The sequence below is a fragment of the Mesoplodon densirostris genome, chromosome 11, assembly GCF_025265405.1.
Source record: "Mesoplodon densirostris isolate mMesDen1 chromosome 11, mMesDen1 primary haplotype, whole genome shotgun sequence".
NCBI classification, from domain to species: domain Eukaryota; kingdom Metazoa; phylum Chordata; class Mammalia; order Artiodactyla; family Ziphiidae; genus Mesoplodon; species Mesoplodon densirostris.
In genome coordinates this window covers 11,380,064-11,393,626 of record NC_082671.1, presented here as the reverse complement: position 1 = coordinate 11,393,626, position 13,563 = coordinate 11,380,064, and the positions used below count along the sequence as shown (strand labels likewise).

Here is a 13,563-nt window from a genome sequence, read left to right as displayed (position 1 = left end):
TTGTTCCATTTACAGAGTTGTACAACCATCACATAATCCAATTTCAGAACATTTTCATCGTCCTCAAAAGCTCCCTTGTGCTCATCCAGGACTCCCCTTTGCAGGGCTCCACAGGGGTACAGCCACATTCCTGGTTCAGAGGTCCTTGTTTCTCCCTCCTCCCCTCTACAGAAATCCCCCCAGAGAACCCAGCTTCCAGAAGACAAGAGCCAAGGAAACAGGTTTGTCTCAGGCCCGGTGAGACAACTCTCCTCTAAGACAAGACAGTACTTTGGGCCTGGGTTCATCCTCAGAAGGGGATAGGAAAACAGTCCGAGCAAGGAGCACAGCGCATGCACATCAGTATCTCAACAACTTATCCTGTCTCTGTACCAGGCGGTGGAGTCTCCCAACTGCAGTTATCAGTGGGCAGCCGCTGACCCCATGGAGCAGTGACCTGCGGGGGAGTGAGTCAGACCTCCTCTCTCCCCCGTTTCTTCCTCTCTAAGCAGAAGGAAGGTGTTCTTTGCTCACAGCTTAAATGACCCGATGGGTACATAGTGCAGAGTGGAGAGGGGGAATAGGGGAGCCAATCTGTGGCACAAGAGTGAAAGGAATTTCCCAGAGGCACCTTGTCCCTCCAGGCCCCACTTACCCCGCTTTCTCTCTTCCCTACCCCCATGGGATAGGTTCTTTTCACTGCAAAGAATTCTCAGCCAACTTAAGAACAACAGCCTATCACAAGAGCTGTCCTAAGGCCAGGCCCCAAGGAACCTGAAACATTGTTCAGGATCTGGAAGGAGGCTGGGGATCCAGGGCAGCGTGGCGACCAGATTTCCTTGTTCTGTCGTCTGTCTGCAGCAGGAGTCCTGGCGAGTCTACCGTAGATGACCCTGTTCTCTGTCCCTGCTTCTCCTGCCTCCATGGCTTCCAGAACCTCCCAGCCCAAGAGAGGGGCCTCCTGCCAAGCTCTCTTATAACACGTCTTTTGTAGAACTTATACAACTTACCGTCTTTATTTGTGCTTATTTCTTACTCTTCTCTCCACTCCTCCACAACTAATTAGACTATGACCTTCATAAGGGTAGGGACAGTTTTGTTTGCCATTGTATATCCAGTTCTTAGCACAGTACGTTCTGGCACGTAGTATGATCTTAAAATATGTTTATGGAATGATGAATGAATTAATAAAAATGGGCAAAGAATCTGAAGAGACATTTCTCCAAACATATATTCAGCGGCTAACTGGATAGCTCTGCTTGGATATCTAATAGGAATTTAACTCAGCCAAAATAGAATTGTTGATTTCTAGCTCCCCAGACTTTTTCTTGCCCCACCTCAGACCCTCAAACCTAGGAGTCATCCCCATCCCCTAACATCAGCAAATCTTGGTGGCTCTGTGGTCTCCTAAGTAGTTTCAATATCCATCTACTTTTTTTCCACCTACACTGCTACTGCCCTGGTCTGAGCCACCATCATCATATACCTAGGTTATTGTAAGAGCCTCTTAGCTGGTCTCCCTCCTTCTACTCTCAGCCACCTACACAGCAACTAAAGTTGTATTTTTAAAGCACAAATCAGGTCATACTCATATCCCTCTGTTGCTTAAAACCTGCAGTGGATTTCACTGCAATAAGAATAACACCGGTGCCCTACAGTGCCGTATGTGATCTGACCCCTGCCTACATTTCTGATTATCTCATTTTCTTCCACATTCATGTGCTCCAGCCACATAACAAGCTCGTTCCTGCCCCAGGACCTTTGCACTCATTGTTCTTCTGCCTAGAATTCTATTCTAATTTCCACATGGCTGGCTTCCTGTCATTGGGGTTTCAGCTTTAGTATCACTTCTTCAGAGAATCCTTCTCTGGTGACTCTATCTGAAATAAGACCTGTATCTGTCAGGATGCATTTAGAGGCAAATAACTGAAATCTCAAAAAGAGCTTAAGCCATAATGGAACATACTACTTATTTAATAAGTAGTCTGGAGGTAGGTGTCCTAGCAGTACCACAGTGTCGGGGCACTGGATGATATCTTTGTGAGTCTTAGGACCTCCCTTGACCTCATAACATCCCACCCAGTGCCCTGACATCATCACGTGACAGTTTACAAAGGCAGGAGGTGAGGGGCAGCCAGGTGCATAAGAGAGAACACTCCCCGCACGCACTTTTCCTTTTATTAAGAAAGATCTTCCCAAGAGCCTTCCAGCACCCTGCCAGGAGACCTTCTCTTGTCTCAGTAACCAGAAGCAGGTGATGTTGATGTGACCACCCCTAGCTGCAAGGAATGGTGGGAAGTGATTATCTTTCCTTTTCAGCCTCTGGAGAGAGGAGGGCAAGGAAGGAGTTGGGAATGGCCACTGGGTAACCAACCAACCATCCGCCATCCATTTTGGTTCCCCATTCTGCTTTATTTTTCTCCATAGCACTAACCATTTCTTTATTAATTGGGTAGTTTTTCTTATTTAGCTGTGTAATATTGTTTCTCCCACTAGAGGAAAGCTCCATAAAAGCAGAGACCTTGTCTGTCTAGTTAACTTCTGTATCTCCAGCATTTAGCACAATCCTGGCTCATCCTGGCTCATACTAAGTGATAAAAATTTGGATATTTTGTGTGATTGAGGACTACTTTGCATATACCATCATAACAAATTAGTCATTTCTTATGGTGAAGTTTCTTGGTGTTTCTTTTTCTTTTTCCCATTTTATCTGACCGCCAACTTTGTGAGAACAGTAGGGAGGGAAGTTCTGTGTTATTAAACCATTCCACACAGAACCCTACTAAGTGGCCATTAGGGTGGAAAATACTGGATAGTGTCCTTTATATATTCTCCCAAAGAGGAGCCAGTATGACCTAACATTTTCTCCTGCAACTTGGTTTGCAGAGAATTTGGGGAGGATTGCAGCTCGTGGTCAACATAAACCTCCACGTGGGGTGAAGCTCAGGCTCCTTTCTGAGCTCATAGATCTCAGAGATAGACAGAGTCTCAGAGGTCACTGCTCTACTGATAATATGTAAAAAAATTTACTCTTTAAGTAGTAGTTACATTTTAAATGGAACCTTGGTGCTCACTTCGGCAGCACATATACTAAAACGGGACTTTGACTTTAAAAGAATGATGCTCTGATGGTTCTGAAACATTGAAATTTTTGAAACATTGAAATTATTGAAACATTGAAATTGAAACATTGAAACATTGAAATTATTCCAGAAGCCTTCCTGGTTTCTGGAAATCACACCAAGGATGCTGACTTTGTTTATTTCTAATATTTTAGAATTCGTGTAAAGAACAAAGAAAGGTAAAGGTGATAGAAGAGGAATAGTTCCTTAAATCTAGATATCTAGAATTTCTCACCCGGAAATGTCGTTATGGGTGATTTTGTGATGTTAGAAGAGGCTGTTCTGAAAATCCTTCTCTGTTCAAAAAATCATATTCTCCTTGAAAGCATAACCAATATTCAAACAAAAAGAAAATGTGCCAAGTCTGATCTCAGGAAACTGCTTGATCCCAGTTGGGAAACAGACTGAAAGGCATAGACCTGGAAATATTACAGAGGAATATTTATATATCTTATATAACAGGAGGAAAGGGAAAAGGGCATTAGGAAAAATTCCAGGCATATAAGTTGCGATGCTAGTGGCCTCAGATGGTGGAGAAGAAACTTGGTTTTCATTGAAAGTATGAGGTTCTTTTGCAACTACTCAAAATTATCTAAAGGAAATAATTTAAGCAGGATAGACTCTATATGCTTTTGAGAAAGACATAGTCAATCCAGTTATATTACATCTTTTGGTTTAGGGTATAGAAAAAGGTTTTATCTGGCTAACATGTCACTATAAAATCATCCCCAACTTGGAGAAAGGTTATGTTTATTTATTTGGACCCCAATGAGTTTCCCCTTAAAAACAATGTTGTGAATGATGATTAGGTACCCAGGCCCCTTCACAAAAGCCATTCATCCTTAACAGTGCTAAATTATGTGACTAATGTTAGTATTATCACTATAGTATGTGATGTGGTTACTACAATTTGCTTGTCATATGGCTTAGAAGACTTTCATGGGCTGACAGTGGTAAGAGTGCTAATTTTTTCAGCACTCGCTATGTGCCAGACGCCAAGCTAGGTGTGTTTTAGAACTGCAGTAGGATAACACTGATTGAGTGTTTTTCTCATACCAGACAGATTGACTTGTAATAACTCATTTAACTCCTGTGTATCTGTTATCTCACTTAATCCTCATAATAATCAAATGAGATAGGGACGAATTGTCCCCATTTTACAGATGAGAACACTGGAATCAGGAGGGTTAGTAACTTGTTTTGGATCACACGGCTAGTTCGTGAGTGACAGAGGAAGCACGCACACTTCAGCTGTCTGCTTCAAAGCCTGCACACATAACCACTTTGCAATATTCCTGTATTGTGAGATGAAAAATAAATGTTTTTCAGCAGAAGATTATGTTCTGGGTGTGTAGGTTTGTCAGATTTAGCTAATAAAAATACAGGACACCATTTAAATATTGTAGGGGATATTACATGGGACATACTTATGCTAAAAAGTTATGTGTTATTTATCTGAAATTCACATTTAACTGGGCATCCTGTATTTTATCTGGCAACCCTATCTGGGTGGCACATTATGAGAACATGTCTCTGTCTCTCTGGTTTTCCTGTTCCCCACCACAGTCATGCTGGTGGCTACCTGGGCCTTAACGTAGTTCTGTAAAGCACATAGCTCAGCGTCCACACCAGAGCCATAGCTCAGAGCCAGAAAGCAAGATACGAACTCAGGAAGCTTCTGAAGAGCCTATGGGACCTCCTTAGCCATTTGTAAATTCAGGGATGTGTGTAAGTTCAGGACTTCGGGATAGGTTGCCCTGTTAAACTCTGCCCTACTGGAAGCGGTGGGCTGGTCAACATTTAACAACTGGCTCTTCAGGGAAAAAACCTATTTGTGATGTTTGTCAGTTTCATGGTGTGAATATTCCTACCATGGCTGATTCATGATACCAACATGATGTCACTGAACTTGGAGTTGGGAAGGAATGTGCACAGCTGTCTCTTAGGAGCCCCATGCAAGCCAGTCCCAGTCCACCTCTGTTCCATGCTTATTTCATATACAGGTAAATCAAGCCTACATAACAGTGAAATATTTAAGGAAAATATCTACCACCATTATATTTCCTGAATTACAACAATTAAAATTTAAAAGGGAATTTCCTACTCAGGGAAATACTATTGATCAAACTTTTTCTGCACTTTAATCAAACTGAAGTCTAGAGTTCTGCTTTCATTCCGCATTTAAAAGGCAACAAGTTAATCATCTGCGATCATGAATTTCCAATATTCTCACATTCTTTATTCTGAAGAAAGGCTGTATTTCTAGACCAACATTTCTACTGCACTTTTGATGCTAAGCCTCTGTGCAGTATATAGTGGGAGTGATTTTTTCCCCCCAAATGTTCACTGTGTCACATATTTCTCAGCTAGCATATTGAACAGATGTATCTGTGGGTAGCAAGAGGCTGTGGGGGAATAACTTCATATTCCTATGTTTGATTGAGAAGTCCATGTACAGCCAGTTTGACTGTCTGAATTCACATCCAGCCCATGGTGGCTTTCCAACAGTATGACCTTGGGGAAGAACTTCAGTTTTTTTCATAGGCTAATCATGTTACCTACCTCGAAGGGCTACGCATATGAAGTACCAGACACATAGTAAGCACAAAATAAATACTAACTCTTGGTAGTAGTAATGTTATAAGTACTGTCATCGTAATTAATCTCACTGCTCATTAGTAAACAGCCAATGTATCTGCTTAGGTGCAGCAGATACTTTCCATTCTACAGAAAATGTTTCCGTTCATTTTTTTTCCCCAACCAAATCATATAAATTCAACATTATAAAATTCTAATTTGCCATTAAATTTTTAAACAAATGTCAGAAAAAAATGGTCTTCCTATATTACGAGAACATCTGTGGATCTTTGTAATTTCAGGAGGGAAAAAAGAATCCGTTGTTAGGGTTTTTTGAGTCTAGAAGAAACCTAACCAGCAAGGATATGCTTATCCAGGAATAGCCACTAGCAGACTGTGAAGTGAACACAGTTTCTCATCTGTGCCCCTCTATTCCTCTTTGTGGTCCTCTCATTAGTTTCTAATCATTCATACATTCAGCCATCCATCAAAATAAGATTTTCAAAAAGTTAAAATCATGACTGTCACAATTTTCAAAAAGTTAAAATCATGACTGTCATTCATCATGACTCTCCTTCAAATATAGAATGAAGACCATGTCAAAGATTTATTAACTTATTACTGAAGGAACTGATCAGATAATAAGGTTGCTTCCAAGAGCATTTGAATAAATGGATATTTATAGGGTTTTTTGTCATTGCTGTCCATTTGTTTCCTTAAATAATGTGAGCATAAGATTGCCAGGAGGCACAGAGCTGGTTACTGTCCTACAGGGCAATAAGGCAAAGGTTATAACCTTTGGGGTTATTTTTTCTACTAGACAGAAATTTCCATGTTAGCGTGTAATATCTGGGCTCTAGTCATATAGTAATAGCAAAATCAAGCACAGATACATTCTTGCAGAGAATTAAATAATCCCTGGGGAAGCCCATTTAACAATGTTGTAGCATGACATTAAAATGTTATGCTATGGGGACCTCCCTGGCGGTCCAGTGGTTAAGACTGCACGCTTCCAATGCAGGGGCTTGGCTTCGATCCCTGGACAGGGCGCAGCCGAAAAAAAAAAAAAACCTATGCTATGCTCTCTGCCTTATTTTCAAGTATTGGATAATTTTTCTTAACACCTCTCTCCATTTTTTTATTTAGTAAACCTTTATTAATATCTGAATGCCCCAGGGATATAAGGACACAGTCACTGTCCTTAAGGAACTCATAATGCAACAGGGGAGACAACGTTCAAAATAAAAATTACAGTATAAAATGATAGACATGGGCCTCCCTGGTGGCGCAAGTGGTTGAGAGTCCGCCTGCCGATGCAGGGGATACGGGTTCGTGCCCCGGTCTGGGAGGATCCCATATGCCGCGGAGCGGCTGGGCCCGTGAGCCGTGGCCGCTGAGCCTGCGCGTCCGGAGCCTGTGCTCCGCAATGGGGGAGGCCACAACAGTGAGAGGCCCGCATACCGCAAAAAAAAAAAAAAAAAAAAAAAAAAAAAATGATAGACATATCATTTTATATCTAGACCCAGACCTCTGTAATGATGGGACTCTCCAGGGTCCCATTATTTCAGAGGTCCCCCAGTCCCTAGCTCTACACCATGTCAACCCATCCACCATTTTCCCCACCTATATATTAAAACCCATCTCTTAGAGCCCAATAGATGAATAATTCCTCTCAGATAATATATAGATAGAGATATATTTTAAAATAGGGGCCCTCAATATCAACCCAATGGAGCGTGTCATGTGGCAGTCTCTGAGTTGGTTGGGAACAGACAGGTTGAGCAGGAAAGAAGTGAAGAAGTCTTTCTTGTTGCTGCTGTAATTACTGAATATGATGACCCAGACATAATTATGAATTCCGCAGCCCTTGTATTTCAGAAACACTCCCTTGAAGATGTATTTATTTCCAAATTAATGGAGCAGGGGAGACCTTTCTGAACTTTTACTTTGGGACCCTAGAATTTAGTTATAATATGGCAGACCATGTTTTCTGGGAGGGGGTGCAGGAGCCTGGCTGCGGTCACCTAAACTACCTTGACTGTCCCTTAAATGAGAGTTGACCTGGGTGACTTCAGTTTCACCTGCCCTGCTCTGCTCTGGAGCCATGTTTTCCCCTGTCTCCATGGTCACCAGCGTTTCGGCTCTCTGAGAACACACGGTGATTTTCTGTCTCTGCATTTAATTCTCCTAGCAGAGCCACCTAGAGTAGGAGGCCTGTATTTCAGTTCTCTGTACTTATGGAGTCAATTCAGTAAATAGCTAACAAGCGATTATTAATGTAAAGAACTTCAGTGGAAGCTGCAGAGCATGGACAAAGAATAATGCCCTTTTCCCAGGACCCCACAGTTAATGAGAGAAGACGGAAACATGGAAGCCATTCTAAAGCAGGGATTGTTAGTCTGGGCTGCACGTTGGGATCACCTGGGGAACTCTGAAACATCCCGATGCCCAGGCTGCACTCCAGAGCAATTAAATCAGAATCCCTGAGGGGGGCTTCCCTGGTGGCGCAGTGGTTGAGAATCTGCCTGCCAATGCAGGGCACACGGGTTCGAGCCCTGGTCTGGGAAGATCTCACATGCCGCAGAGCAACTAGGCCCATGTGCCACAACTGCTGAGCCTGCGCGTCTGGAGCCTGTGCTCCGCAGCAAGAGAGGCCGCGACAGTGAGAGGCTCGCACACCGCGATGAAGAGTGGCCCCCGCTCGCCGCAACTAGAGAAAGCCCTCGCACAGAAACGAAGACCCAACACAGCCATAAATAAATAAATAGATAGATAGATAGATAGAATCCCTGAGGGTAGGATCCAGGCATCGGTATTTTTTTTTAAAGCTCCCTGGGAGAGTTCAGTGTGTTGCTAAGCTAGAGAACCATGGCTCTAAAGCAAAACAAACTGGGAAAAGGAGTAACAACATGCTCTATGAACAAGGGATCCAGAGCCATTCTGTATATTCTTATCCACTGTGTGACCACATTTCAGCCCATGAATGTGGAAAATGTAACCTCTCATTATAACCATGGGGAAAATGTAGGTCAGTTTGATTGTAGGGCATTTAGAGACTGTATAGTCTGGGAGGTGTGGTCTGCAGAAGACTATACCTCTAAGGGGAAAAGGGCCCAAAAAAGATCAGCCCTAGAAGGATGACCCCCAAATCATTCCACATGCTTTCTCCCTCCCTTGGAATGTTTGGGGCTTTTTAAAAAAAACCCTGTGTTCCTGAAGAAAGGACCTTCATCCTCCAGGTCCCCGGCTTACACCTCACCTCCTTTGTGAAGCCTTTCCTTTCCTTCCCCCTATCCCAAGAAGAATCGGGTCCCTATTTTTCTCTGTCACTTAGCTCCTTATCTACTAATTATAATTATTATAGAATTTAGTTATACTATGGCAGACAGCTCAGTTATACATTTACCCTTTTATGAGCCTTACTTTTCGTTGTTCTCCTAGTACCTAGCATAGTTTCTTGGTGTATTGAATGAGTAAACAGAGCTGCAGCACTTTTAGGTCCAGTCAGAAAAGTCATGCCATCAAGCAGGGGAGACCTAGACTCGAGAACTCCTCAGGCTCCGTCGTCCCATTTCTGAGCAGTGGGATCCTGTGCTTCCAGGCAGGAGTGTGGGGGGCGGGGGCGGGGGCGGGACGTCAGAGAAATTGGTGGACACACTAGTTGATGTAAAGCAGCTGGGGGAAAGGATGGATGAAGGCCTCGCAGCGCTTTGGTGGTAGTGGAGATCTTGAGTTTCATCTGCAGAGTTTTGCTGTGAGAGGAAGAAAGAAACAGAAGGAAGTTCACAGGTTTCAACGTGTGTGTGGAGCTATGGGAAAGTGCCTGCACTACCAGCTCCTGTTGTAGTTAGGCCACAGGCATCCCCAAAGAGTTTAGGACAGCTCTTTCTGTCTGGGAAAATAGCTCATCTGTTTTATTTTTAAACTTTAAATCTTTTTTAAAAATTGTAGGGTTTTTTTGGGGGGGTTTTGGGTGTTTTTTGGTTTTTTTTGAATTTTGTAGGTTTTACACATATAAAGGTGAAAAGATTATTTCAATTTTGTAAGGATAACAGTCATGCATTCCAGATTTTCTACAACAGTGCTAATTTTAGATCTTATGTCCTGTCTTCAGACCGTGTATCCTAATCTTTTATATGGAAATTATGGTAGCTAGTCTTACAATTTACTATCAACCAGTCAGCCATGCTTAAAGGCCTTTTAGTTATTAAAATGGCTAATTACCTTACATTTCTCTTTGAGAAATTAAGTAGGGCTGTTTCATGGACAAAAAAAAAGCCTTGAAGGGAACCTGGACCTGGCCTTTAGTGCGTTGCCCTGAGCCCCAGACTTTTGTTGAATGTGGTTTCTTGGTGAGGACAATATCTATTAACACCCTCTCCCTACCACAAGTCATTGGGAAAACCCTTCAAGGAAAAATGGGTCATTAAGAACTGTTCTTTCATCTCACCTCTAAAGCCCAGAAACGTTTCTCTGTGAGGTGTAGTGACAGGAGCCCCGGAGAGGGCTGGGAGGCCCTGCTGAGCCTGTTGCTGGTGTGCCCTCCCCTGCACCACCGGCCAGGTGGAATCGCTCTGGTTATTATGGATTCAGTCGCTGTGCTTTCTCTTTCTGCTTAATAGATTCAGACCAAATTAAACCCTAATGATCGGACTGCAACCAGTCACCTCAATTTTAATTGAATGGCCCACAATGATACAGGCTTTTTCCCTATGAAAAAGTATACCTTTTTTTCCCCCCTCACTGAATAGTAGGGGAAAAAAATGTTAAAATAAAGGCTGGGTAAAGTTAGAGTTGGTTGCTTATAATCATCTGAATGCCATAAGGTTTCTAGTAATCTGGTTACACATTCATTAGAGGACATCTTGTATATTCCTCAGTCAGGGTCATTTTGTGAAACACTAACAACAGAATAGCATCAAAATATATCACTGATAGGTGGCCTATCATCTTTTGGGAAAAAACAGGCTATGTTTATGTGTCATTAAATGAGCTACTTCTGGCTCATGTGAAAGTGTTATGTTTGCTCCATGTGCTCCCATGATGCTTTTGTAATGGAAATTCTACAGTAAGTAAGGACAGGGTCGTTCCCAGTAGCCAGTCAGTCTGTATTCACAGGTTTCTGTTAGCTTTTTCCATAGCTGACTCCTGTGTGTTTCCACCTGCCCAAGTTTTCCTCCCTTGCAGCCTCGTTACTTTAGTGTTACGACATTCAGGAACTTCTCACGTACCTCCCAGGATTCCAGTAGCACTTCATTTGGGGGTAACACCGTAACCATGAGCCAGATTTGAGCTCTCTAACCCTCCGTGATCCCCAGCGTATGAAGGGAACAAGGTTCAGTGTAGGAGTGGGGCTTGCTATGAGTTCCACCACATTTGACTAAGGGTCAGGAGAGGGGGAGGCCAGGGAAAGCCTGAGCTGGGATCAGCTGAAACCATCCTAAAATGAAAGAGAAACGGGGCCAGAGCTTTTTCTGGGTAGTAGTCATGTTTTCCTGCCAACACACAAGTCCTACTCATTGACAGATGACAACCGATCTAAGCGTCAAATAAGATTGTTAGTCTTAGGAATCAATCCGTGTAACACCGTTTTAACAGGAGCCCTCATTCTTCTTTTCTTATCCAGAACTAAGAGGGAAAAAATGAATATGGTTTTTGCTCACAGAATGGATAACAGCAAGCCGCCTTTGGTTGTTCCTACACTTCTGGTGCCCCTCCAAAACCACAGTTGCACGGAAATGGCCTCCCCTCTGCTGAGCCGAGACCTGACGGAGCTCTGTGAGGAGCACGGCTGGAGGAGCAATGGAACAGACCTGCACTACAGACCAAACCCCGGGGAAGTGGCCACAGCCAGCATTTTCTTTGGGGCCCTGTGGTTGTTTTCTATCTTTGGCAATTCCCTGGTGTGTTTGGTCATCCACCGGAGCAGGAGGACTCAGTCCACCACCAACTACTTTGTGGTGTCCCTGGCGTGTGCCGACCTGCTCATCAGCTTGGCCGGCATGCCTTTCGTCCTGCTGCAGTTCGCCACCGGCCGGTGGGCCCTGGGCAGCGCCACGTGCAAGGCCGTGCGCTACTTTCAGTATCTCACCCCGGGCGTCCAGGTCTACGTTCTCCTCTCCATCTGCATAGACCGGTTCTACACCATCGTCTACCCTCTGAGCTTCAAGGTGTCCAGAGAAAAAGCCAAGAAGATGATTGCAGCATCCTGGATCTTTGAGGCGGCCTTTGTGACCCCCGTGTTCTTTTTCTATGGCTCCAACTGGGACAGTCATTGTAACTATTTCCTCCCCTCCTCTTGGGAAGGAACTGCCTATGCCGTCATCCATTTCTTGGTGAGCTTTGTGATTCCATCTGTCCTCATAATCTTATTTTACCAGAAGGTCATAAAATACATTTGGAGAATCGGCACCGATGGTCGAACAGTGAGGAGGACAATGAACATCGTCCCAAGGACAAAAGTGAAAACTATCAAGATGTTCCTCATTTTAAATCTTCTGTTTTTGCTCTCCTGGCTGCCTTTTCATGTTGCTCAGCTGTGGCACCCCCATGAACGAGACTATAAGAAAAGTTCCCTTGTCTTTACAGCTATCACATGGATATCCTTTAGTTCCTCAGCCTCTAAACCTACTCTGTATTCCATTTATAATGCCAATTTTAGGAGAGGAATGAAAGAGACTTTCTGCATGTCCTCGATGAAGTGTTACCGAAGCAATGCCTACACTATCACAACCAGTTCAAGGATGGCCAAAAAAAACTATGTCGGCATCTCAGAAATCCTCCCCACGGCCAAAGCTGTAGCCAAAGACTCAAGCTATGGTTCATTTGACAGGGAAGCCAAGGAAAAAAAGCTTGCTTGGCCCATTAATTCAAATCTGCCGAATACTTTTGTCTGATTTCTCAGAATTCTTTCAATTACTGTTATGCGCCAGAGATTAAAAAGTTTAACTGTAAAAACAGAAGCTATTTACATATTTTTTTCAATCAACTTTCTGTGGGAAATGTTTGATTTTGTAAAATGCACTCACTATTGATTTTAGTTTCTGTGTTTTTTATTTTAGTTGCTTTTTGTTTTCGAGGAAGCTTTCACCTTGAGCTTATGGTCAACAGTCCCTTTACTATATTAGTCACATGCATTAAAAAGAAGAATGCTTTCCTACTTTTTATTTACCATTAGGTCCAAAAAGCATAAACCATATACACAGTCTTTGATTAATGATTCAACCTGGTTTTATTGTTTCCTTTTTCTCCTCCCTACTGAAATTTTGTTAACTATGGGCTTCCGTTCTAAATGAAATCTCCTGTGTGACACATTTCAGAGACTGGAATTTCTCTACTAAGCAACATTTAGAAAGTCTTAATATTGTATATGTTTTTACATTACCTTCTGTCCGGATCTGTTCTGGAGAGCACTCCATATATTGGAATATATTGGAACTTGCTGGGTAGTCTTCTGTGATCGAATTATAATCAGGATTCTTAGGGAAAGAAAGCTTATAGAGTTGCCTAATTTTGGTCTCTGTCTCTTTTTCTGTCTCTCTTTCATTCTCCCTTAACCTAACCAGCTGATGATGCCTTGAAGCATTTGAAGTGGCCGTGCTGTTTTCCTCACATCTGTGTCCCATCTAGGCTGTGTCCAGGATGTTTACGTCTCTTCTGAGTTAAACTCAAGAAAATGAGCAGGGACCCTGGCTGGGCAAGCCCAGAAAATGCCAAAGGGAGAAGTGCAGATGGGATCTCCCTGCGCTCTGCAGTTCAGGCAGACACCTTTGGCTGCCGGGCGCTGCCCCTATACCCTAGGACAGCAAGGGCAAGGAGCACTTTCTTCTTTCTCCTGGACACTCAGACATGAGGCCGTTTCTCCAGCCAGCACTTCCTACCCCTC

General features: G+C 43.2%; 1 protein-coding gene across 2 annotated transcripts in view; it reads left to right on the top strand.

Moving 5' to 3' along the window:
• GPR19 (G protein-coupled receptor 19) overlaps positions 1–12,631 on the top strand; it is a 33,731-nt gene extending 21,100 nt beyond the window's left edge. For both annotated transcript variants that reach the window (XM_060113089.1, XM_060113088.1), the window contains exon 4: positions 11,305–12,631. In XM_060113089.1, the coding sequence (XP_059969072.1) occupies positions 11,321–12,574 (1,254 nt within the window). In that variant the 5' untranslated portion in view covers positions 11,305–11,320 and the 3' untranslated portion in view covers positions 12,575–12,631. The remainder of the gene's footprint in view (positions 1–11,304) is intronic.
• Positions 12,632–13,563: the final 932 nt, after the last annotated feature.